The sequence below is a fragment of the Astatotilapia calliptera genome, chromosome 12 (assembly GCF_900246225.1).
Source record: "Astatotilapia calliptera chromosome 12, fAstCal1.2, whole genome shotgun sequence".
Taxonomy (NCBI): Eukaryota; Metazoa; Chordata; class Actinopteri; order Cichliformes; family Cichlidae; genus Astatotilapia; species Astatotilapia calliptera.
Window position 1 is genome coordinate 4532002 of NC_039313.1, and position 26444 is coordinate 4558445.

Below are 26444 nucleotides of genomic sequence, written 5' to 3' on the forward strand. Positions count from 1 at the left end.
TATTTTAGTTTATCATTTCAAAACAAAACTTTATAGTATTTTGTACATATTTTTAAAATGTATAATAAAATAATGAAACACCTGATGTGCACAGAGCTGTTTCTAAAGTCATCCCACTTGCTTATAAATTATCATCACCAGGTGATCAGTGTGTTCATTCTCTCTTCCATATCTCTGCTCAGTCAGAGGGCAAAGAAGCAAAAACAGCTCAACGGTACATTCATGGACCCACAATGAACAGTAAGCAAATAAGTTACCAAACACATTAAAGTTGAGGTGATTGAATAGGTGATGCTTTATTTTGAAAATCCTAAGGCTTCTTCCGCTCTGCTCTAGCTGTGCAGGAGGGGTTTCAAATGGAGTGTGTCAGGGGGGCTGGATTTAAGGTGGACTCTGGAGTCTCACTAAATATTTGCACAAGGGTGCTCACACATTCCTCCAAAACTGCACATTTTCTTTTTATTAGCTTAATCTTTATTTTGAAAATCATTTCCTTTATTTCATAAAATAGTTTTTCCTCACATTTAGGTTAGTTTTAGAGTAAAATTTATTTTAACAGGCTTGGGTCAGATACGCAGTGGGATGAGATGCTGAAACACAATTCAAATGTTGATTCACATCCCTTCCCTTTGTTCAGTTCCAGCTGCTTCATATTTCCAGCCAGCATCAGGATCACAGCTGCGTCGAGATCATTCCTAAAAAGGCATTTTATAGTATTGAGCACATCTTTTCTGATGGTAATGATGAGCTAACAACTGGTAGCCAACAGAGATAAATGAAACTGATGCTCCAGAATGAAGTCATACTGTTGTGGCCTGTTACAGTCGTCCTGGCCAGCAGTAAAAATTCAGCGACAAACTCTTAGTGTATGACAGTTTTAATTTTATTTACCTGAAACCAAAGTCCATGTGATACGTTGTACAATCATTTCTGAAAATACAGTACAGCAGTTTGGCAAAAAATGCCAGTGGAGGGACCGCCTGCCGTTAAAAGGGTAAAACATCAGCATCGCTGCACACCTGCCTTCCCAGATTTGGCAAAAAAAAATCTGCTCATCTCAGTGTAAAGCAAAAAGCAAAATCTATTATCTCATAAAAGTATTTCCTTAGGAAAGATGAACTGTGTTTTTGAACTTATACATAATCTATTACATTTGTCTGGTAAAACAGATGGCTGACTGAGCAGACATGCACCATAGAATAATGTACAACTGACTGTACAAGGTACTAAGCTCTTAGTCTAAAATGAAGGCATGAGGACTGTATGGCAATCTAAGGCTCTTCATGCAGGAGGATGGAAGGACCGATGAGGCGGAACTGGCTAGTTTCTATCAGACATTCATTTATGGGCATTCTGTAAAAATGATGTGTGAACTTTCTGAGCCCCTGTCATCACTTCACTGGCATTCAGCTCTTGTAAGATGTGCTGAAAAACACACATGCACAACACAAAACCAAACCAAAGTTTCTGCTAGGAATTTACAGGAGAGATGGGCTTACTTGGACTTTGCTGTAAAGGGAAAAAAGAAAAGAAGAGGAGACAGGAAGAAACAGATCAATGGACACGAGAAATCACAAAACAAGGTAAAAAGCATCTGAGCAGCAGATCATTTCAATGAATTTCAGAGTAATAAAGGCCATGCAATAAAGGAGGGCAGAAGATTCATACAAATGCAGTTCAAAAAAGAAATACATACAACACCGTGTCCTGTAACGGTGTGGGGGCGTTTAAATGCCAGCATCTCTGCCAGTTGCCCAAACATGCTGCAAGCCTACATTCAAAAATAAGCGGCACCAGCAGTAACACTGAGCCCGTTTAAAAATGCACAAGGTTCCCATTTCTGCTCAGTGTGCATCTGGCACTTAGTGACATTATAAGCTCCTGTTTTTGTACCATTTAAAGTATTTACATGATAAAACACAAGGAGCAGTTATTGCTGTCATTTCGACACGAGCAATGACAGACTGACAAGCTGTGTGTGCAACCACCATACAGACGAGAGCGCGGCAGTAGTTAGCATGCACGTCAAAGTGTACTCACTCTGCAGGTAAATAGGGGGAAGGCGTGGGAAGAAACAACAGTTAGCTTTTCAAATTAAAAAACAAAAAACACTCTCTGGTCTATCGGAGCGCGCATGCAGAAAGGCTACGCTTGAGTAAACGGGTGTGAATGTATGCAGGAAGAAATGAAATGTATAGAGTCTACTTCGTGTTCTATGTACAGATATACACACGCCTCCGACAGCAGCCAATCAGAGGTCTGAGCGCCTATCAAACCGTCCACGTTGTGCTCAGTTTGCAAGACTAACAGCTTCTTGGTGCCTTTTTACATATTCAAGTACAGTATGTGCACATTTTACATACATAAAGATTACTGTCGTTAACACACAAAATTAGGACTGAAACCTTAGAATGAATCTCATAGATTTAACTTTAAAAAAACAAAACTAAAAAAACAACAACAACCCAAAAACAACACCCCCCCCCCCACACACACACACACACACACACAACACAGACAAATGTGTTTTCTTCAAGTAAATAAATTTAACAACAGGCTGTACCAAGAATTTACTCAAAATCAAGCTGGTAACATGTCTTTGTCCCCTCTTCCCTCAAATAACAGAGGAACACAAAAAAATATCTATCTATATCTAGATATAGATCTAGATATAGATCTATATCTAGATATATCTATATATAGATCGATATATCGATATATCTCTCTCTCTCTCTATATATATATGCACATTAAAATACATGTGAAGATTTTGACTCTACTGGTGCTTACCTCAACACTTCAAATGATCACATATGAAATGACAGCTTGGACAAATGGGTCATTATGGTCAAATCAGCAGCACTGAGGTAGCTGTGCTCTGCCTACTGCAGAAAATAATGAATGAGTACGATGCAAAATGTGATTCATGCTTGGGCAAATGTATTCTGCTGAAAGTCTTTGCCCCTAAATTAGTATTGAACTAAACTACGCAGTCCTCAGAAATCTCCATTCCCCAAATTATAAAATATTAATTATTACAGAATAGTAAATAAATTCTCTCTGTACAGCTCAACATGTCGCTCCAACGCAGTGGGCTTCTCTAGCTATTCTCAAAGGGGGTCAAAACAGAGAAAAGCACAATGGTAACATGGAACATAAATCATGTCGGTAAAATATTACTCGAGCACCGGCCACCCAAAAATATGTGCAAGTCTAAATGTACTTAACAGAGGCGTTCTGACAGCGGTTGGAGAAGGTGTAAATGCTGTTGCTGTAATTTGTTCCGAGTTAATGTAACTGTGTTAGATGTGTGCGTTAATGTCCACTTCACACTGGTGCACAAGGAGGGTAGTGTACTGGAGTCAGTCAGGGCCACAAGATGGCAGACACGTTAGTGTCGGTGCTGTAGATCCACAGCACCAGGGGCAGGGAGATGGCCACAAAGGGCCAGGAGATTCCCTCGGCGCATGCAGACAGAGAGCAGCCTTTGCTTGTCGGCTTCTCCAGTTGTTTACCGAATTCCAAGTAGTTCCTGGCCATAAACTTAAGCAGCTCGTCCAGGAGAATGACGGGCATCGAGATCTTCAGCACCATCAACCACTGGGTCATATCCAGAGGGGTGATCTGGAAGATGACCTGGGAGGGAATAAGCAAATAACTTACAGCTGCTTTTTAAAGAGAGCGAGATAAAGATTTATGAGGATTATCACCGCATGGGTAACACATAAAACTCTACCAATGTTTTCTACATGACCGTAAGAAGTGTGTGGTGACGTTTATTCAGCTTTTATAAAAATACACTGCTTTGTGATGAGCTCAGAGTCGATCGATCAACACGGCTCTTATGTCAGTACACTCAATGTGCAGCTGGACACAGGAGATGGTCAGCCTCAAAGATGGGAAACAGCGGTGAAGAGATCACCTGGGTGTTTATTCCCTACCAGATAAAATGTCTAACATATACAGAGTTATGTTTTTTTATGTTGGTGGTCCCAATAATTTCTATGAAGTATCTGAAAATGTAGGGCAGTCAGAGAGTACTGTACTGTCATCAAATACATCAGTACTGGTGTAGTATTGATATTTCTTTCCAAAAAACACAAATTTACATTTCAGATGAAAATGGCTCTATCTGGCATCTGCTGTTTTAAATAATCCTTAAACTTCCAAAGCCCATCCTGACAACACCCAGTAATCACAGGTGGGCCATCCACACCCCATCCCTCGCTTGTAAGTGGCTCTAACTATGGAAAGTATACTAATGGATATTCATCTTTTGCAGGAGTTTACACTGTTATTTACTAATTATTTATTTTTAAATGTTGGCACATTGTTTAACACTTTGCTTTTAAAGTCTGTAAAGTACCAGCAGACTGCTCTCTTTCTCTCCCTCCAAACCAGCAGTCATATCCCTCTCTTGCACTCGCATTGCCTCAGCTCTGAGAGCTTCATCTTTGGCCATTCTGAAGCTGAAGCCAAAGGCTCTAATCAGTTTGGCCTGGATACAAATGGTACTTCACCACACTGATGTCCACTTCAGAGGATTATGGAGGGAAAGCCCTCCATGTCCAAAGATCCCCCTGTGGCAGCGGTGCCTTGTGATTCTGTGTTGCTCATCATTTTTCACTTTAAATGTTACAGAGAAACTGGCCTCACATATCCACGCCTGCTCCATCCCACATTTTTAATGTTCAAAGCTATGCAGCCGGTAACGTTAGCCTGAACTGGGAGTGAATTTCCACTTTAACCTCCTAAGACCCAAACTCTTTCATGGCATGCATTTTTAATTTCTCTTTGCCATTTGGGCTGATCGGGACCTGATGAATGTAAAAATAAAGAATTGTCTTTTTAGCCAATGTAGTTTCAGAGAAGAGGACATCAGGCCCTCGTAGAGCAAAAGTTAGTGTTGTGGTCTAGACAACCCAAAATGTGATGTCCATATGTGGACACCAGGTCCTAGGAGGTCAAATAAAGTTATTTGGATCTGTTTCCCCCCCTCATGCTCCACCTTTCAAGGTCATTTTCCCCCTAACAAACAATAATAAATGGCCACTAGATGGCATCAAAATCCACATAAAGACCAAAACTGCAGCAGACAGATCACTTTGACTTGTGCCAATGTCATCAAGTCATGAACACACTGTTCTTATTTTTTAAACTTACAGGCAGAGGTTCCACATAGAGGATGAGGAAGTGGAGAGACATGGAGAGACAGATGGCCCCTAGCAGCCAAATGTTCTCCCAGGGAGGCATCCGCAGCAGGGACTGGTTCTCTGACAGGCTGGACAGGAGGGAGCGCACAGATGGTGGATCTGGTTATACAATCTGTCTATCATCGTGTCATTGCAAATGGTTCTTTCATGAGAACTCCTCCACTCTTTAAAAATACCCTTACCTGTTCAGAGCATTGCACATCTCAATGGTGACAAGCACGGACAGGGCCATGGTCATCGGGTAGGGTGACTCAAACACGTGGCAGTCCAAGCCATCAAACTCTGGGTTGTCTGGGCCACACTGGAGGAAGTGGCTCTGTGTGGAGGAAGAGGGGAGAGTGAGGGGGAGGCAAAGAGCGGAGGGAAGCTGAAGGATGTTCTCTCAGACAGACGTACTTACCAGCTGGTACAGAGTGACCTGCGGTCCATCATCAGAGATTGTAAACCACCACGCAGCAGCTCCCACAGTGGCAGCACCTACGTAGCCTGGAAGCAAAGACAGCAAAATCATCATATTACTCACTGGATGTACTGCAGGAAAAAAACAAAACAAAAAACAAGACAGCTCGAATCCTGCTCAATTTTAGTCAACCTCCAATAGCCAGATATCTGAAGAATAGCCAGCCAGAAATCAGGGGCTCCTTAGCATTGCGAGGAGGCTTCTCCATAATGTCCAGATCTGGGGGGTTGAAGCCAAGGGCGGTGGCAGGGAGGCCGTCTGTCACCAGGTTGACCCAGAGCAGCTGGACAGGAATCAGGGCCTCAGGGAACCCCAGAGCCGCAGTGAGAAAGATGCTGTCAGGAGAAACTATTCCAGTCAGAAAGTGCTAATGATAAACTGGAGCAAATATGACCTTAATATTATCAACAGCATTGCTGTGTGAACGTAAAGCTGTAAAACGACAGCTTTTTTTCTCAGCTTCATAAAAAACAGAAGACTGAGCAATAAAGAGCTCTAATCTCCTCTGAAGAAGACTCACCAGACGACCTCACCCACGTTGGAAGAGATAAGGTATCTGATGAACTGCTTCATGTTATTGTAAATAGCTCTGCCTTCTTCAACGGCGGCCACTATGGAAGAGAAGTTGTCATCAGCGAGGACCATCTCAGAGGCTGACTTGGCCACGGCAGTGCCAGAGCCCATAGCGATGCCGATCTCTGCCTTCTTCAGCGCAGGGGCATCGTTCACCCCGTCACCGGTCTGTACACAAACATGTTCTTTATAGCAAGTGTTGCCTTTTTCTTCAGTAACAACAGCAAATCAACCCAATCAACACGACCCTTACAAAGCCAAGAGAATGAACCATTCACGCAGAAATGGGCAGTTTTGATCAGTACGACAAACTTCATACCATAGCAGTGATTTCATCGAATCCTTGCAGGAACTCAACGATCTTGGATTTATGTGAAGGCTCGACGCGCGCAAAGCAGCGCGCACAAGTCACAGCCTCCCTCTGGGCATCGAGTGTGAGCTCATCAAACTCCCGCCCAGTGAAAGCCATGTGCTCAGTATTGTCCTCCTCGGTCAGGATGCCGATGCGGCGGCAGATAGCCACAGCTGTGCCCTTGTTGTCCCCGGTGATCATGATGACGCGGATGCCAGCCTGCCGGCACAGTGTGATAGAAGCAGCTACCTCCTGTCTGGGAGGGTCCAGCATGCCGACACAGCCGACAAACGTCAGGTCAGACTGGACACAGAGACAAAGATTCAAATGAAAGTCTGCTCCTGGAAAGAATGTGCTACAAGTAGATTACGCAAATGTATATCCACCTCATACTCGATGAATTTGGCAGTGTCAGACAGTATCATGTCCTCCATTTTTGGTGGGCTGTCTCGTGTGGCCAGAGCCAAGCACCTCAGGGTGTCGCGACCTGTCCCGTACTCACGGATAACAGACATGATCTTTTCTTTGATGCCTTGGCTGAGGGGAACTTTGCTGTTGCCAACTCTGACATGAGTGCATCTCTCGATGACTCCCTCTGGGGCTCCCTGTGAGGAAGAAGAGAGGCATAAAACATTAACAACACAGCAGAAGACTGCAGCGAATGCAGATTGAACATCTGCACGTATTACACTGGGTATACCTTCACAAACATTTTGCCCATGGTAGAGCGGGACTTGTTTGGGCTGCAGTAGACAGACATGGACTTCCGGTCTCTTGAGAACTCCAGGGTGAACTCCTTCTTCATCAGCTGTTTGATCACCTGATCAGACAAAGAGACAGAGAGTGAGAAAAAGCTGCTGAGCACGAACGGTGGGAATGTGCAGCGCATGCAAGTGAGGGAGCTGATGTCACTCACTGAGTTGCAAGCATTGGCTCTGTCAATCTTTGACAGGTTGTGAACTTCAGTGTCGAAGACATTCATCTTCTCCACCAGACAGGTCAGCGCGGTCTCCGTGGCCTCGCCGACCTTCTCGTACACCCCCTTCACCTGAAACATCCAAACTTTCACTCATTTCTTTTCTAAAACATCTTAAATTTGCCCAAAGACTGTGCATCAAAGAAGGATTTAGCCATCGTTAAGGCTACTAGTAGTTGTTTCGATGATGAGTGAAGGGGAGCTGTGACATTGTGCTACATTCCTGCTCATTAATCTTTGTAGACGAATAAAGTGTTTATTCACCTGGCAAAATATAGTGTTTTCCGTCATTCACGATACCTGCATGATGGATCTCAAGCCTTAATTACTCACTGTGTTTAGCTTACACACATCTTTGCCAAATGGAGTGCGACTGCTTTGGTGATTTCAGTGCCTTTGTGAGCTCGATGGATACACTGTACAGACCCGTTTATGAGCTGAAGTTGGACGATCCATGCTAGCAACCATTGCTTTGTTTTAGTTTGCCTCATTAATTCATCATGCTGGAGTTCGCAGTGTGTTTTTGCATTTCTTCCAAACATCATTTGCCCATAATCTGAAGTATTGCAAATGATCATGACTGTTCTGAATGTCTGTTATTTGTAGTATATTAATAATATCAACGGAAAAGTTGTGATTGGCTCATGCGGGTGTCATCAAGCAATGATTTGTGTAGCACTAGACTTTGGTTTGCGCTCTGTTGGTGTAGCACACATGACCAGTATCACTCTGTTGTGCTCATTTAGTTGTGGGATGCTAAAAATCACAGCTGAGATTAAAATTTTATTAATTTTTCAACCCTGGAAGCTACATCTATCTTTCATATACAGTCTATAAGCGAACATAAAAAGATTATTTCACTTAAATCCAAATGTACAGAAGGGTAGCAGCAAAACAGGCAGTCATATGTAATCGTTTTCCCCCAGAACTGAAAACTTCACTAAAACACATAAAATAAGCAGCAGGAAAGGTGCAGACCTCGTTGAAGTCCAGCGAGGAGTCATTGCACAGGGCACAGATTGTGGCCAATTCAACCAAAGCATCATAGTGGGAGGATTTCACTGGTTTACCATCCTGGTACCTGAGGACAAGTACAGAACATCATGTTACCATGTATTTAAGGATCTGCCAGTTATGGAGAAGCTATAAAAGTACTCACACTTCACCCTCGGGGGCGTAGGTAGAACCTGTGATGGTGAACTCTGACAGAGAGCAGCTGTCCCCTTCAGCTTTGTTGACAATGAACATCTGGAAATGAGAAGAGTCCATGGGACATTAGAAGACATCACACAGATCATGTTAGTGTTTGACTGAAATACCAGAGTCTTTATTGTCAAACCACAAAACCTCCAAGTGAACTCGAATAGATTAAAGGAAAAAAATAAGATTATATTATTAGGCTCTTTGCAGATGATGCTATTGTTTGTCTGTTATCCTAGAAGACTTTGGCAAGTATTCAGGTTGTGAATGAAATCTAACAGAGACTCAAAATCCTTTCATTAAATGAATCTTCTGAGCAAAAAAATGAGAGAGAAAAAAAGATGAATTGGAAGGTAATAACAGTCAAATATCTAGGAGCTGTGATAGTAAAATAATTTAAGATAATTAAAATAAATTACACCCAGATTCAAGATTCAGGGAGATTGAAGCCCAACCACTGCCTTCTATCTGGACTGGCACAAAAACTGAGGTGATGAAAATAAATGCATTGCAGAGATTTCTTTTTCAATGCATTCCTCCACATCTGATCTACAAATGCAGGTTAAGACGTGAGGCATGATTATTTTGATTCATTTGTGCTGAGAGGGGACCAAAGCTGAAGACCTCTTGAGTTAAGGAGACGCTGTAGCTAAAGTGAGATTCTTAATGCGGACGATTCCCTTTGTGTCACACAAGATGAAAGATATTTTTACATATACAAGAAATATTCAGAGGTTAAAAAAGCAATAATCAAATTAGTATATTATATAAAAATATAATTTACACTAACAGAAAAACATTAGTTTTTGTGACCTTTTGAATGAGGAAGCAAACTTCTTCATATTCTTCAAAGTTAGCCTATGAAAAACTAAAAGGCTAAACCAGAAACAACTGGGGAAGACAACTTTAAAAAAAACAAAACAAAACAATGAAAGCACTCAGAACCTGAAAAATCACAGCGGAGAACATGAACACTCATCCACAGACTGAAAGCAATGGGGGATGTGGTCGGAAAAACTTGATTTGTTTCTTTATTACAGCTCATATTAAAAGTACACAATAACTGTTGCAGCAGAAAAAAATGACAGTAAATTGGCTGCAACGTTAGAGTGTGTCTCTGTGAGGGGCAGGCTGGGTGGCCTGCTGCCTAATGTGAGAAAAGGCTGTTTAGTTTCTCTCCATAAGTAAACAGAAGAAGCTGCCAGGGAGCCTGACTAAAGAGAGAAGCTGTGCCCAAAAGGAAGACGCCGCAGTGCCAGGCCTACTCCCGCAGGAAGCTTTGATCATTTCGCTCACTCACAAACAAAGATGTACAAAGCCACACAGTATACACACAAACAGGGCTAGTCAGAGGCTGCTTATATCAGAAAATGGATGAGGACAATCAGCAAGCCCTCCTGCAACGACTAGCCAGACATAAAATCCTGGCACTGCCCTGCTGCAGTATATTTAGAGCAAACAGGCAATCCATTAATTATTTCAGTAACCAGTTGAACACTTTCAGGAATGATCGTGGCCTGTCAGAAAAGGATTTAATAAAAAGGACGTACAATCACAAACTACATTTAGGCTGCATGAATGTAGATGGTGTTTTTGCTATGTTGTTATTATTTTATTGTACAATGTTGGGTGCAAATGTATATCTGTAATAAACGATTCAAGTGAATGAGACGTTGCTTTTTATTAGTAACCATGAGTGTAAAGTCAGTGAGCACACCTCTTTAAAGGCTTTTGTTTGCATGTCCCGACTCTGTGTGAATTACGATAAGTCACTACAGTAACTGCAGAATCACAAGGCTATTTAATCACGGCCAACTCAATGTGCAGGGACTGAAACAACTGACAGTAACTGTAAATGAATGCCACCCTTATTCAGGCTGGGCCAAAGTTCTGAGACAGCAGTGAACAGACAACTAAAGGGGATTAAACTTTAATAAATGCTGAAATGTACTTTTTATGTGGGGCCAAGTAGCACAGAGGTGCCACTCACAGAGAGAGAGAGAGAAGAAGAGAAGAAAAAGAAACTACAAGCTCACTGCTTTGCAGCTTGGTGACGCAAGGTCAGTTATGCAACAGCAGTAGTGTAAGTCATCTAACTCCTCGATGCAGATTAGAGCAGTGAAAGCGAGCTGCCTTCTCGCTCAATAACCAGAAACTACCATTTCTCTGCTTACAGAGAGCATTAGCATTTTATAGATAAATGGAAGAAACTGCTGTCACCTTATCCAAACATAAAGTAGGGACAACAAATACGACAAAGGACTGACGACCAACCTGCTCAGTAATGCAAAAACACTGTTTCTGTGTGTGTGTGAGGGAGAGAGATAAACTCACTCTGCAAACAGACATCTGGTTGGTTGTCAAGGTTCCTGTTTTGTCAGAGCAGATGACAGAGGTGCAGCCCAGAGTCTCCACAGAGGGCAGGCTGCGGACGATGGCGTTCTTTTTGGCCATGCGGCGAGTGCCCAGGGCCAGGCAGGTGGTGATGACAGCGGGAAGACCTTCAGGGATGGCAGCCACAGCCAGCGCCACAGCGATCTTGAAATAGTAGACAGCTCCACGGATCCAGGAACCTCCGTGGACGGGGTCATTGAAGTGTCCGATGTTGATGATCCACACGGCGATGCAGATAATGGAAATGACCTTGGATAGCTGTTCGCCGAATTCATCCAACTTCTGCTGCAAGGGCGTCTTCTCCTGCTCCGTGGCTGCCATCTCGTCACGGATCTTACCAATTTCTGTGTTAACGCCAGAGGCAACAACCACACCCACAGCCTTCCCTGCAGCAATGTTGGTACCCTGAAAGAACATGTCACATACGTGTTGGTTCAAGTGCAACTGATATCATCGCGCACATCCTCAAATAACAGAAACTTGTTTTTCCAGGAAGTGTACAGAAGCTAAACACATAAGAAGTAATAGGAATCAGCAGGATGTGTGTGATAACTCATGCAGACTCGGGCTTACAGAGAAGAGCATGTTCTTCTTGTCTTGATTGACGGCGCGAGGGTCAGGCACGGGGTCGGTGTGTTTGATGACAGAGACAGATTCACCTACGAGGACAGAGGAGGGTTAAACCAGCTTGCATTCTTCTGTAGATGATTTAAGGAAGAACGCTCAGCCAGTCGTCTCCACAGGCAAATCTGCAGTGCTGGTTATTCATCTTTCAGTGATGATTCACATGAATGTCTCAGAGGAAAAAGGTGTTAAGTGGGAAGAGCGTCACAGCAGACCTCTGGGCTCATTCTGTTCATCAGTTACTCAAAGCAACCAAGTTGAATTTTGTTTTTGTTTTTTGACCATTTATTCAGACAAACTGACCTCGGTTTAACTTACTTTAAAAGGCTTTGTGGTGATACTTGTGTTTTAGCTTAAAAAAATGAATTAACAATCTCATAGGGCAGTTATTCTAAGAGAATAAAATAACATTTGTCATTAGGTAAGCTTTAGTCTATCTATCCATTACTTAACAAGGATTAGCATTCAAATAATTAAAAAATGTCAACTTTGATGTCTGCCATCAGCAAAAATATCTTACCAGTCAGGATGGACTGGTCTACCCTGAGGGTCGTGGATTTGATTGAACAGATGCGGATGTCAGCGGGCACCTTGTCTCCAACTACAAAAAGCAGATCCATAATTAGAGAGGGAGGAAAAACCCATACAAATAAATATGAGGAGAACAAATACAAATATCAAACCAAAGATAATGCTACTGAAAATTGTTACAAATCATCTAAAGTTGATTAATTATATTAAAAGATTTAGAGAAAATACATTGCAATCTATGCATATAAGGAACAAAACTGACAGCAGTAGTTATCTTTGGGCAATTATGAGGAGCTACATTGGAAACAGACACTTCTCTCTAGAGGCAATAACTTCATGGCCTCAGGCCATGTTAGTGAACCCAGTTTGTTGCTGCATCCACAAATCCCAGTTAAAACTCATTACATGTAATGTAAACCAGATTCAGAAATGCTGCCACCTTGTCTGGGCCTGAGCTAATTTAAGATGGACTGGAGCAAAGTTCAAAACTTTCCTCTGATCTGATTAAACCAAATATTAAATGAGTTCCACAAACTATGGACATTAAATGCAAGAAGAGTGGAGCATACAAGTTAAAGTCAACATCTGTGACAGGGATGGGTGAATTAGTGCGCAAAGCATGGATGACTTGTGCATCAGTGAAGACACCACTGAAGCTGCAATTAAGAAAAGGTCTTTTTCAGTGAAGTTCTTGCCTATTTCAGGAAGATAATGTAAAACCTAGTATTGCACATCTATCATCAGCATGGCTCAGCAGTAAAAGGTTTATTAAAAAGAATCATCCGATTTCAAAAGGCTACATCTTATTAAGTAACGGACATAGAAGCTTGTGGTAAATTTTAACATATATGGCTAAATATGAACTTTCACCTACAAAACACTGCAAACATCTATGCAATACTCAAACTTGTCCCATACTTTAGTGAGCATGTCTGGAGTAACTGCAGCTCAACCTACTCTAACAGTACATGTTTTGATTGCTGCCAGTTAATATGCTGTTTCCCTGTGATAAGAGCATCGATGTGCAGGGGCTTGTGTCTTCTTCAGGGCGTGACAAAGGCAGACATAAATTCTTAGGCAGTGAATCAGTCACTTCGCTAAAGCCTACCTCCAAACAAGTTCCAGGATACATTCAAAGCTAAACGATTTAGCACGTGAGAGAAAGATTTCAATCATATATCCAATCAAAAAACAAAAGCTAACAACAAAGGAGAAAGGGCACTCTTAACTCTCCACCCATGCAGTCCTTGTACAGTACCATTTGTGGGTGGGTGTACTGGCCAAATGAAGATTTAACAGATGAGAAGGTGTTTATTTTCTACAGGCAGTAACTCTGCTTTAGAGTAAACTAAATTTATGAACCACAGCTCACTATAGCGTGGTTGTTATGCCTCACAGCAGCAAAGGAGTGCTGCCATTGGTGTAGGATAGAGAAGAAGAACCAAAGACAGAAGGAAATGAAGGACTTGTGAGCCATAAAAGGCTAGTCTCAAAGGAAATGGCCAATTTGGGTACATCAGAACTGCAGTGACCCAATTCAGCTTCCTAATCTTACATAAAGGCAATGGAAACTGGGGAAATGGCTCAGGCTATGGCACAGTTCTGTGGGTGTAGTCTACTTATACAGGCCTACTTAGTTAAAAATGTAAATTGTGTCACATTGTTACAAAAGACTCCTTGAATACAATATAGCTAGAATCCAGGAAACGGCACTAGGCTGCCAAATATCTAAGAATGTAACAAAACATCTAAACAAGGCTGAAGTGGAAACTCACCCAAAAACAAATAGTGATTTTTATCAAATGTACCAGTGTCCAGATCCAGACTGAGGGAGACAGGTATTGTATGGCTAAACCAGCCTTGGCCTTGGAGGAGGAGAGGGGGGAAAATAGCAATGGGACCACTGACGCATGCAGCCAAAAAAGGAAAAAGAATTTCAACTTGTTTCCCAATCTGCTGATCTGGTTTAAATGTGGCCCTACGATGGCAGACATGTTCTCATCATTGCCACAGGAAGAGACAGGCAAGATGCAGAACACAGGAGCAACTCGTCTGCATTACCTTGGAGTTTCTTATAGATGTTTGGAATAGAAGCTGCAAACATATTTTATGAGTGCATCTATACAGTCTAATCCAATGCAGACCCTTGCTCTAGTTATGTGTACTCCAGCCCCCCTGCTCTGTGAAGGTTGATTTCTCACTGGGAAGCATGACCCTATGTAAAGTTGGATGATCATCAACTCATCAGAGTGCCAGAAACACTCATCTGTCAGCAGGCACTGGCCAATTAAGGCAGACAATGAAAGGATTTCTGAGAAGACAAATGTTGAGCTCAGCTGCATCTTTAAACTATCTCAATGTGGAAACAGACGTGCAATGGAAGATTTGCTTATGAGAAGGTCACGCACCTGAATCAAATGGCCTGACACAGGCTCAAAGACATTTCACATTACAAACCAAAGGGGAGCTTTCACAGAACAATGTGCAAACCAGAGACCGTGAAATGTCAGTGAAATTCACCGACTTGTAGCAATGGCAGGAGAAATAACCATTAGCAACATGAAGTTAAACTTTGAGCTAAAGAATTGAAGCGACTACCAACAGGGACAGCTATACGAGGGCAAGGAATTCATTACACGGGTAACTATGCAACCAGAGCCTGGAGCATCCAGCGACCAAATGTCAGCTACAAATCAATGAGCAAAACACTTCACATATGGAAGAGCTGAAGGCTGCCCCCCTGAATTCACTGTCCTAGTTACACAGCTGTAACACTTTACTTCAATTATAGATGTCAAATAATTTCATTACAATTGAATTAAAGAATTGCCCATACCTAACTTTTACTCAAACTTGCATCCTTTCTGGCTGTGTAACACTTCCTGTGTCACGTCATTACTTTCAAAGAAATACAAACTTCTTAAGGAGTGCTGAGCCAACACACCAGGAGCTAGAGGGCCAGCTTGCTAACAAAGGTTCCTACTGATGTTCTCATGCAAAGTAACCAGTGCTCTGTGACGCCGTGACACACTGGACCTGTCTTGAGGCTGTGTTACACTGCAGGCCTGCTCTGGTGAAGCGAGTATATATCATCTGTCCCTTTGTGTCAACATCCTACTTGGTAGCAGTCCAAGCATTTCCAGAGGCATGACCACGTCTTCACCTCAGGGCTTGCCAATGGCTCAAACGGTTTACAAATTTAACGGTGGCGAAAGCTAAGACCTGGTGATACATCGCCACCAATATGACTCCCAGAGGTGCCTTACAAACAAAACAGGCAAAGCAATGACTGAACTGAAAGTACCAGCTTTGACTGGCACTTGCACCTGCTGTGCGTTCAGGGACAGCGAGTGGTTATGCTGGCCAGGCTTCCTTGGGGCCGGCCAGGAGGCTACATGTGCTGATGGCAGCTGAACAAAAGCCTGAGCTCCTGTCATGTAGAGTGGGCTGTTTCAGAAGAGTCAGCAGGCAAAGCTTAATGCAGCTTTCCAGCACATCTCTGACTAACTACCTCACCGTCTGCATTTACATATTTATGCAAACTGATCCGGTATTAGCAAATGGTTTATAACAGATAAGCCGCTAACCTTTCATTGGGTTTAAAAGTTTGCTCCTCTATTTGGGACCAACAATGGAAGAAGTCCAAAGCAGGGAAACCTAACCAAACAGTCTCATTTGTGCAAGTTTACTTTTTGCAAGGACAGTTTGTTGTACCAATGTCTCCTTTGCCCTTTGGCCATTGCACTAGCACATTTCCAGAGTAATGGGTGAGATTCAGTTGGGTTTTTTCCCTGATCAGCAAACAAGACCTGAGTAAGTGATGTTTAGTTAGCTGCTGCCTGGTGAGAGAGATATGAATATAATCTAAGAAGTGACATTTTTCTAACTTCCTGCTTCTGTGTTGTCACAGATGCAAAACACGTGTCAAGTTTTGACCCCGGTTATGCAAGCACCATCTCCACACTGTCTCCCTGGGATCTCTGCTGCTCTTTGTCTGGTATGAATCTTAAGCAGCAGCAGCTGGCTGGAGCTCTTCATAGCATGCAAGTGTTTCTCTTGCCATAGTAACAAATCTTATCCCAGGACCAGGAGCACTAAAGTTCCAGCCAAAATTAGCCAAGCAGAGGATGGTAGGAATTCCATATGTTTGGCACTGCAAATTTAAATTGGAGCTGAGAACAATGCCATATCAGGTACTGATCTAATAGATCCAACCATAATAATAATAATTTACATGAGTATTTACCACAGCCTACTTCAAACATGCAAAGATGTGGACATTTAACTCACTGCCATCGAAAGAGGCCAAGACGTATACAAAAAAAAAAAAGAAGAAGTACAGTTTGTATATGGGCTTTAAAGCTTGAATCAATAAAAGGTGACACGAGCAAACAAAAGCTCATTGGTGACATCATCAAAGCGGTTCCTTAAAGTCTGACATCTCATCCCACCTTGAACCAGTTCTGCAGTATTTAATGTGCACTGGTCCCGGCCTTCCCCGAATTTAAATACTGCGCATAACATGTACAGGCCTGCTTCTATCGCTTCATCTTACATCAAAGACTGCTGCTGCTAATTTCCCAGGTGTTTTTCTCATATTTTTATGTTAGTAATTCAGCATGTGGAAGTACTGAGACACTAAAATGTTATTTACTAATTAATTAAATAAATTATACATTTAATTACTATTTATTTTACAAATAAAAATGTTATTCTACATTATTCTTTTTAACCTGCTTTGTCTAGTTCATTTATTTGTGTGGTTTATATTATTTCCCCCTCATTTATTCTACAGTAATGCTATTTTTAAAACTTCTTACAGCTTTGTTATCTGTTTTTAATTATTATTATTATTATTTTATTTCTCTTTATTAGCATTTATGTTTGCTCCGTCTTAAAGGGCTCATCAGTCTTCAATGAAGCATTTTGAACTGCACGAACAGATTCCCAGCCGTGAGTGCGGTTTAGGTAAACAAGGTAAACAAGGCACCTTAAGGCAGCTTTGTTACACGTGATTTATTCAGACACTTCCATGCATACTCCTATCAACCCAAGCTCAACCAGTGCACTGCTTAGTTTGAATGAAACCCCTGTGACCCTCCTGGACTACATCAGAGGGTTGAGTTTTTTGAAGTCCGCTACTCCGGCTGGCAGGATGAAACCATTTCTCTCAGCCTTGCTGAAAAGTCAGAAGCCTCTGCCAAAAGACAGTCCCTCAGTGACATCGGACGATTGCCAGACCACATTAAATGCCACATACTATCCATGGTGTCTGGAATCTCAGTGGAGGGTGCCGGTGCTGATGGGCAGGGTCCCTGTGCATTGAGCGTGATAGGGCGGTTTGGTTATTCACAAAGCACTTCCCTATAAGGTCATCTCTCTCTAGCACAATAGGAGCAGATGAGAGATCCTCCCCCTGCACTCCCCTCCACAAGCCCAGACTCCACAATTTCACAGGCAACAGGGAACAAACACACTGAGCTCTGCCGCTCTGAGAAAAGGCAAACATCCAAATCTGCAAACCCTTAAGGGGCAGCTATTACGCTCATTTCCAGCTCCATATTTTTTATTCTTGGACTCTTTCAGAGTAGCTTTGCATGACTCACATTCAAAATGTATTTATTTATATAGCTCATACTGGAGCTTGGTTGAGACTCTCAGCTCATCCTGTCTGAAACCAGTTGTTTAAGATCCCCCTCCCCTCACAAACACAAGCTTTGTACGCCTGGTGGATTGGGCTTCTGTGCTTACAGCTAGAGCTGCGTACCTGAGCTCTCCATATCTTAATATGGATGGATGAAAAATATCTTTACATATTCACCTCACTGAAAAAAGCCGAAAAAAGGTTTCAATTGAGTGTTCAGAGCAGCAAGTAAACTGACAGCTACATGCAAAGGACTTCAGTTCAGTGGACTTCACGTTATCTGACAATGTGACTTTTTAGGGATTAGTTAGGTTGAGCGATGTCAGCATTTGCTCATTTTAAAACCGCTTCATATTTATGCTATAGTAAATGTCTGATTAATAAAACCATTACAAAAATCTACTTTAGATAAACGTCTGAAAAATGCATTTAACAGCACGTAATCATCTCCACTGTATGTTCAGTAAGAGTTCATCTGTGAGGCTGATAAGCGAGTAGGAGGCAGCGTTTAAACACACAGCGGCAGCAGCCTCACAGAGAGCCGTGCAGTTTGGCTGCTGGTTATTCTTCTCACGGCTGAGGCAGCCACAGAGGGTTCATCTCTGTGTCCTCTATCGCAGCTCAGCTAAGCAGCCTCCCAGCCAGCATCTGCGTCATCACAATCCTCCTCTGCATGGCAAAGGTCACTTTGGAGCTTTAGGAAAATATTATTCATTAAAAAAGGGAGCCTGACAGGAACCATTGTAAAGGATAGTTGGAGGATCAAGCGAGTAAGTAGAGCTGATGAGCAACTCCTGACTGTGGGATAAAGCATCCAAGTCGTCTCCCTGCTGGGTTGCGCTCAAGCTGCTGACAGCAAAGCCTCCAGCTACCTTCATCAAGAGTTTTTAAATAACTAGGTCTCTAATATGCAAGAGCATCTGACTCACAAGTTTCTGTTTTAACCGGAGCCAAAAATTGAACTCAACTTCTTATGAACCTAAATTAACATGTCATGATTAGCACTGTCAAGAAAGTAATTTACATATAGTATAGAAACATATCCCAACTAGAAGGATATGCGATGTTAAAATGCAGATCACTCCTACTTTCTGTGCCCTTGTCAAGGTCACTCAGGAGTCCCGCTGAACACTGTCCCACGTCACCTGCTGTACCAATGTTCCCCCCGAGCAGGAGGGGAGGGGAAGAGGCTGACACCTGTCATCTTCACGACTGTCACTGCCTCTATAAATACAGCATTCTATAATCCATAATGAAAGCTAAAAATAAAACCCACACGATGCACCAAAACGCTAAGCATCACTTGAGGGGCTTAGGTTCAAACAGAGTATCAGGACAGCGTTTGAAGGACTCATTACTCCGTACACGCGTTCCCGTTCATCCCTCTGCAGTATTACATACGTTTGTATGCCGTAGGGGAAACTGCACTATTAAAACCAAAGCCTTACATCCTGAGGATTTCAGCTGCTGAAATGCGCTGACTGCAGGGTGGGAAAGTGTTGAGTTGGGATGACACTTTAGAAGCTTTGCAAGCTCACACGCACAGTTACAGTAAGTGGGCCTTAACAGCATGTGTGCGCAGCCCTTTGAGACAATGGGTTAATAGGAAAATCTCAAAATACATCAGCCTTACAGGGTGAGTCACCGTGCTGCTGCAGTGGCACTTGGGGATGGGGGAGGTCTGAGCATGTGCTAAATAATACATGTCCATACCTGGACTCATATGACCTGACCATTACCTGAAGCAGAGCCAAACACAGACGAGGTGCTATCTTATGAAAACACCAGATGTCTCTGATATTTAAAAAAAAAAGCCATAAGGAAAAATAGTCTTTCAGAGTGAAACTGTGGCATTAAATTGCCAATTTTCTGTGAATTTCAAGGTTTATTTCTATCATGTTCATGTGATGCCCTGATGCTTCTTTTATGAGAGAGAGGTCTGTCAAAGCCAAATCTATTTTTTCCTAAACAACGCGTATAAAAGCATTACAGATGCCGGTCAACTTACCAGCAACCTCCACTATGTCACCAGGCACGATGTCTCTGGCCTTGATCCTCTGCACAGTTTTCCTGTCCTGTCGGTACACTTTCCCCATCTCAGGTTCATACTCTTTAAGCGCCTCAATGGCATCTTCAGCATTGCGCTCCTGGTGAGAAGAAGATGAGATTCAGGGCAAATATTTCTGAGTTGCTGTACAGCAAACTATCACGATTGCAGAAAGCTGGACGCTTCCTTTGGAGGGGCACTGACTGTTCTCGCCGGATGTGCGTGCATCTCTCCTCGGGTTGTGTTTGGGGACATTTAGGTGTTAAGTGTATTAAATTTTCTCATTTTCCAATCTTACTCTTCACCAGCAAGAAAAACATCACTCAAACCCACACAGTTTGAAAATAAATAAATAACTAGAGAAAGGCTGCTGATGAAAACCGGCAGCCTGTTCCTTTTGAATAGGAAGTCTTCTTTGAGACAAAAATAACTTTCAGTGCAGTGTTTTTCTGCATTGCCTGTGAAGTTTAATGGTAAAACCTCTAACTCACAGCGGGGCTGTAACGCAGATACAAGGAATGTTTAATTAAACATGCAGTACTGTTACGTAGATTTCAGTACTCGAGCCTCTGAAGGAGATCGGGAACCCAGTTTGAGCTTGTTTTTTCATTTTGGATGATCAGATCATGTTGCACTGGATTACACTGCACTGGACGCAGGATCAAACTGATAGGGGTTATTAGTAAACTGATAAGGGATATTTATTTGAAGTCTGTCACATTGGTGGCATCTGATTTAGCTCGGCTTTATTAGGATTTTTTCCCCTCACACTGACACGCCTTCAATACTAATATAACTGTAGTTTAACACATTGCTTTGAAATGCTAAAAATACCACATTCATATTCATGAAATTAGATTTTTTTTCAACAAAAATGCACTAAACCCTGATGATATTCAGACATAGTGCTCAAACTGTCCAAAAACAGAATTAAGTACGAATAAAAATGCAAAGCCGTGATTCGCTATGCTCTCACCTGCCACACGCCGACGATAGCGTTTGCTATAAGAATGAGTAGAATTACAAAAGGCTCCACAAATGCGGTGATAGTTTCCTCTCCCTCCTCAAACCAGGCCAGGACCTGAAAGAAGTCAAATAAACCATCAGTATTTATTAGACATTTCACAGAAAAGAGAGCTCCCTGCCTCGTGCTTGCATATAGCACAGCTCCATCTGTCCAGAATCAACCTTACATCATCATCATCCTATGACCAGAAATGTGTTTTGTAAGGTCACCTTAGACCAAATACAATCTTGAGTTGAAGTGAGCTTTTGTGTCAGTTTTTCGGGGAAAACAAAAACAAAACTCTGCTCTCATCCAAGAGAAGTCAAGTGTCTCTGAGTACGACTGTTACCACTGTGGCTTCACAAAAAGGGGACAAAATCCAGAAAGAACTAACCACGGTTTTTGCATGGAAGAAAAAAAACTAAAGCTCACATCTCTGATAAAACTTGACTGGTTATTTCTTTCAAAAAGAGATCCCTTTTTAATACTGCCGTGTTGATTTTATGTGAGGATTTAGCCATCTGCCAGAATCTTCACATTAAACTCTGAGATTATTAATAATTTAGGATCATCAGCAGCATATTTTTATACAATATCTGGGAGAAAATAATATCCCATCACACGGCTAAAATCCATACATGTCATATCATCCCTGAATACAACACATTCTTGTCCTCAATTTAAAATGGAATAACAATGTTCAGAGTTTTGTTGTAAACAGCAGCCCTTTAAAATTCCTAGTTAGGTTAGAAACATTAGAAATGGATTTATTCTATTCATTGTGAGCAGCTGGTTATATACTCATATGCACAGTGGTATATAAACATACATACATTGTAATTACTGGTTTTTACTGTTGCTCTGAAAGCTATAAAGCTTGGCTAAGCTGTATATGGACAGAGGCTACTTCATGAGTAATTCATTCAATAATGCAAACAGGTGGCTGTGGAGAAAGCTGTGGGGTTAACACGGTCAGACCTCCATTAAGTTAACACTTTTTAAGCCTGTCAATTTTACTTAATTCACATCACGAACACCAAAGGACCAGTCTCAACATTGTTACACGCACACACTCAAAACTGCCAGGAAAAGAATTACAGTATATTGACCCGGAGTCTCATTTGGCTTGCTGTTCCTGAGAAAACGGTCTTTAAATTACCCTGTCTGTCGCAAGCAATTAGTTAATCTGCCATAATGTATAAAGCAATCAACCTCAGTAAGACCCAAGTGTCTGACTGCAGTGGATGCCAAAGACCTTTGAATGGCATAATTCAAAAAGGCAAGCATAATGCTTTAATAGCTCATCTCAACACAGAAGTGCTTATAATGCGCTATTGTATGTCATGGCATACAATACATGTAAAGATACTATTCTAACCAGCTACCCTCTTCATTTTAATATAATGGCAATCTGCTTGTCGATGAATTGATTACTAAGAAAATAGCAAACAAATGTTAACTGTGGTGTGTTAGAAACCAGAGTAACCTCTTCAAACATTAAATCCATCCATCTAAAATCCATACACACTTTTAATTAAAAATAATAATAACTAAAATAATACACTCTGAAATACTCAGACCAGCCCCTCTGACATTGCTGCCATGTAATTGGCTGATTAGATATTTGCATAAAGAGCAGCTAAACATGCAGCAGGCGAATGTGAATCACTCATCCAAGCACATTCTTCTGGATATGGTTTTTAGTTTTCTAAGAGGTTTGATGGTTATATACACATTAAATTTACACCGACGCTGGTGTGCACTTCTGTCTGATAGAGAGCCCTCCCACTGAGGGGTGAGGAACCAAATTTGGTCTCGAGTGGTGCTCTGCTCCACTGTCAGACAGCAGCGACTGACACCTCTGTATCACCTGACACCACTCTTACCAGCTCTCTCTCTCTCACACACACACAGGCAGCCTCAGTTATCAAAGTCTTCTTCAGCCATCTGTTAAGTTAGCAGTCATTTATAGAATTAAATAGCAAGGATGAATCTTTGCAGTGCTAAAGACTGCTTTAAAAAAAAAAAAGAAGAAAAAAGCACGACCATATCTGACAGCAAAATGTAGCAAAATAAAATGCTTTTATTTTTATTTTACTCAATTTAGCTTTTGGGAGCAGATCAGAGAACATGTTCTCATTTACTTGTTACATTTTATCTAAACACAGTAGAAGAACTTAAGAGACAAGAAGAGATGTGCAAGGTAACCATGATTCCACCTTTGACATAAAAGATTGTTTTAAAAAGTCTCTTCCCTGCAGCTGACAGGTACATTTCATAGGCTGCAAGCTGCATGGTGGATCTATAGTTTATACCATGTGGAAATGTTCACTTCATTTAGCTTATAAATTGGCTCAGACACATGGCAGTGACGCTGTTATGTAAGTGTAAGCCATCAAACATATATCCATGTAGCATTGGATGCCTGCGGCCCGGACGAGACCGAGTGCAAGTTATTACACAGCAGTCACGCTTGGCGACTCAAATGTCTTACTTGGCACATGGTGATAGCAACTCAATGCTGCTACTGCTGTTGTCACCATTCCTCAGACGGGCTGCTAGCCTTCTCAGCTGTTTAGCTCCCATATGTGAGTGTAACCATAGGCACGTTATACAAACTGAAGACGTTCACACTTCAGCACTATGCGCTGAATAAATAATGTGCTGCCATTTATGACACCGGGCTTTATAATAATCCCATCTGCGGCTTTGGCTTCATGTAAACACTTTCAGACAGAGGTGGAAAGAGGAAGCTATTTGAGGGATGTGAAAAGGTTTCTTCTGACTTTAAGATTAGCACATCATCACGCGGACACGCAGGGGGTGACAGCACAGGGGAGTTAACGTTGAGAATAAAACTAAGAAGCTCAGCTGAATTTCGAGAAGAAGCCCGCAATTCAGTTTCAACTCACTGAGCTTGGGATGAGATGACTGAAAGCAAGTCTGTGTGGTACATTAAAACAAACGCTCTAGCATATACTTACAAAAGATATGCATGCAGCCAGCAGAAGAATTCGAACGAGCAAATCTTCAAACTGTTCGAGGACGAGCTCCCATAAAGATTTCCCTGCAAAGAGAGGGAGAGAGAGAGGAGGGAGTTAGTGAAAAACAAGCCAATTGCAGAAACTTGCCAGCATAAAAATGATGGGAGTGGTGTGAGTGACAGCAGTGATTACCTTCCTCCGCTGGTAACTCTGTGTGTGGGTATGCGGTTGTCAATCCGGGGATCATACAGGAAGCAGGCAAAGACGAAAAAATAAATAAATATATATAAGTAATATATGAACACAACAACAACAACAAAAAGTTTCCCACTTGAGAAACAGCAACTCTCTGCATGTTTGTGAGCGCTACTTTCATAGCTCTAAATCTCAGGCACATTTAGGTGTCAAAGCCACCAGCTTATTCTCAGTTTCATGTGAGACTTTTGCTCAGTGATTATTCAGTCATAAACAGTGAAAAAGAGGGGAATTTCTGTATGCACGCCTCTGTTTGACTGTTAAACCCATGAAAGAAATCACACTGCAACTATTTAATACTTTTATATGCAAGACCATATGTTCACATTTCTAGCGCCAACAAGGGTACATAATTTACATCAGTGATGCTTTATTACACAGCAGGAATAAATATTTAAATAAAAATCCAATCAGTGCAAAGGTCAAAGTGAGCTAGAAGGAGGGAATACCGTCCATGGCCTCCCAGTTGATATTAATATAAAACAGCTGTTTAAGCCTGGGACAAGAGAGATTAACTTTGGCAGTGTTGGTCCAGTAAGCCTGTACCCACTGCTCAGTGTCCAGTGCACATGTATTACAGTTTGCTGAGGAACATTCAACAGGGTTACCGTGTGAAACTACCGCGCCACATTTCCCCGCTGCTGTCAGCAGTGTGGCCGCGATCACAGGCGGCTCACGCACTGTTACCGTGCACAGCTACGGCCTCTGAGTAATGATTAACTCGTTACTGTGTAAAACACGGGAAACCCTCGAGGTGACGTCAGCCAAATCACCATACGGTCTGATGATGATGCTGGCGACTTTTACCCCGCATATCAAAAACTGAGCTCGCGCTGCCCACGCCACCGTGACATGACACTTTCACGCCGTGTCTCGTTCGCAGCCGCAGCGTTTTTGTTTTTCCGTCGCTTTGCGGTTTTAAGCTGTCGTACCGTTTAGGCCCCATTTCTCCCGCTGTCGTTTCACCTCGTCCAGGGAAAGTCCTGTGCTTTCATTGACGCTGAAATAACTGTAAACTTCTTCCACACTCTTCGTGTGAGCGTTCTCCATGGCGGATAGACGGCTCCTTCTCACTCAGCTGTACCCGAGAACACCGGTGGAGGATACCTTGTGGCTCCCTACCCTGTGAGGACTTTTAGAGCAACGAGGACTTTGTCAGCTCGGATAGCTATCGGCAGCTACTGACAGAGGTGTAACGTGTCCCTTTCTCTTCTCGGCCCCTCTTAAGATTTCCTTCACGACAGAAATTTTGTAGCCAAATTCCTCTTCCCCGCGTGGTTACTGTGCGCCTCCCGTTATGTCCGAAAATAGTGGGAAAGTGTCTGCAGCAGCGTCCCGTGCCGAGGACTGCATTCACCCGGTCCAGTCCTCCTCTGTGCTCCCGTGCCGTACCCTGCCTCACCGTGGCGCAGCTCTCAGTGGCTTCACGCGCTGCCGACAGTCTGGTTTTATCAAAGCGCCTCACTGCTGCCCCTCTTCCCTGCGCTGCATGTGGACTCATATCATTGGACGACCGCGTCAGCTAAGGAGAGCCGGAAAAAAACCGGAACATAACCAGGAAATGAGAGGCCGACATACCGGGGGGTTTGTTTTATGTAAGCCGTGAAGATTGGGTCACTTCGTACAGTGTGTAGGGTCACTATGCATTCATTTTAAGTGTTTCATATTGCCCGCCACGTCTTCCTCAGTGTACCTGGCAGGTGACACTGTTATAGTGGTGTGACACGTGACGTCCTGGAGCTATCAGTTGGCTTTATACGGCTGACAAGTTATTCCTTAAGATACCCTTCCACCGCTTCATGAATGTCCAAGTTGAAACAGAGGCGCATATATATATATATATATGTATAATGTGTGTGTGTGTATAAAATGTTTAATAGTTTAATAGACAGATTTTTCTGGGGAAAGGTTTAACAACTTGTTCAAAAACAAGTCGAGAATAGACATTACTACGGAAGAGGATTAGGGCCACTGGGAAAAAAAAGAATTCTGACTTTAATCGAGATTAAAGTCAGAATTCTTTTTTTTCCCAGTGGCCCTAATCCTCTTCCGTACATCACAATAAAAACACAACATCAGAAATTTATTATAATATTTTGAGAGAAACATGACATTTCAAGGAGATTTCTGCAGCAGCAAAGGTGGTGGTTTTGCTTTTTAAAATCTTTTTTAAGCATTGGCGATT

General features: G+C 42.3%; 1 protein-coding gene across 2 annotated transcripts; it reads right to left on the bottom strand.

The window, feature by feature from the left end:
* Positions 1–861: 861 nt before the first annotated feature.
* On the bottom strand, positions 862–25756 carry atp2a2a (ATPase sarcoplasmic/endoplasmic reticulum Ca2+ transporting 2a). 2 transcript variants are annotated; one of them, XM_026186104.1, is made up of 21 exons: positions 25192–25755; positions 24197–24214; positions 24005–24087; positions 20991–21095; positions 19976–20114; positions 12313–12393; positions 11742–11827; positions 11109–11573; positions 8734–8822; positions 8553–8655; positions 7515–7646; positions 7299–7418; positions 6985–7203; positions 6566–6901; positions 6194–6414; positions 5806–6008; positions 5614–5699; positions 5396–5529; positions 5164–5281; positions 3516–3636; positions 862–1509 (listed from the first exon to the last, which is right to left on the bottom strand). In XM_026186104.1, the coding sequence occupies exons 1-21, from the start codon at positions 25307–25309 to the stop codon at positions 1496–1498; spliced, it is 2991 nt and encodes a 996-aa protein (XP_026041889.1). In that variant the 5' UTR covers positions 25310–25755; the 3' UTR covers positions 862–1495. The 2 variants fall into 2 exon arrangements, with proteins under 2 accessions (XP_026041889.1, XP_026041888.1); XM_026186103.1 differs by lacking the exon at positions 862–1509 and having other exon boundaries at positions 2702–3636; positions 25192–25756.
* Positions 25757–26444: the final 688 nt, after the last annotated feature.

What these genes read in the sequence shown, in the direction of transcription:
- atp2a2a (XM_026186103.1), bottom strand. Translation starts at nt 25,309, where the DNA reads ATGGAGAACGCTCACACGAAGAGTGTGGAAGAAGTTTACAGTTATTTC. An exon ending in CAGATATCTGGCTATTGGAG is followed by an intron (nt 5,700 to 5,805) that starts GTTGACTAAAAT and finishes CTTTGCTTCCAG; the next exon opens with GCTACGTAGGTGCTGCCACT. An exon ending in AGGTCACTCTGTACCAGCTG is followed by an intron (nt 5,530 to 5,613) that starts GTAAGTACGTCT and finishes TCCTCCACACAG; the next exon opens with AGCCACTTCCTCCAGTGTGG.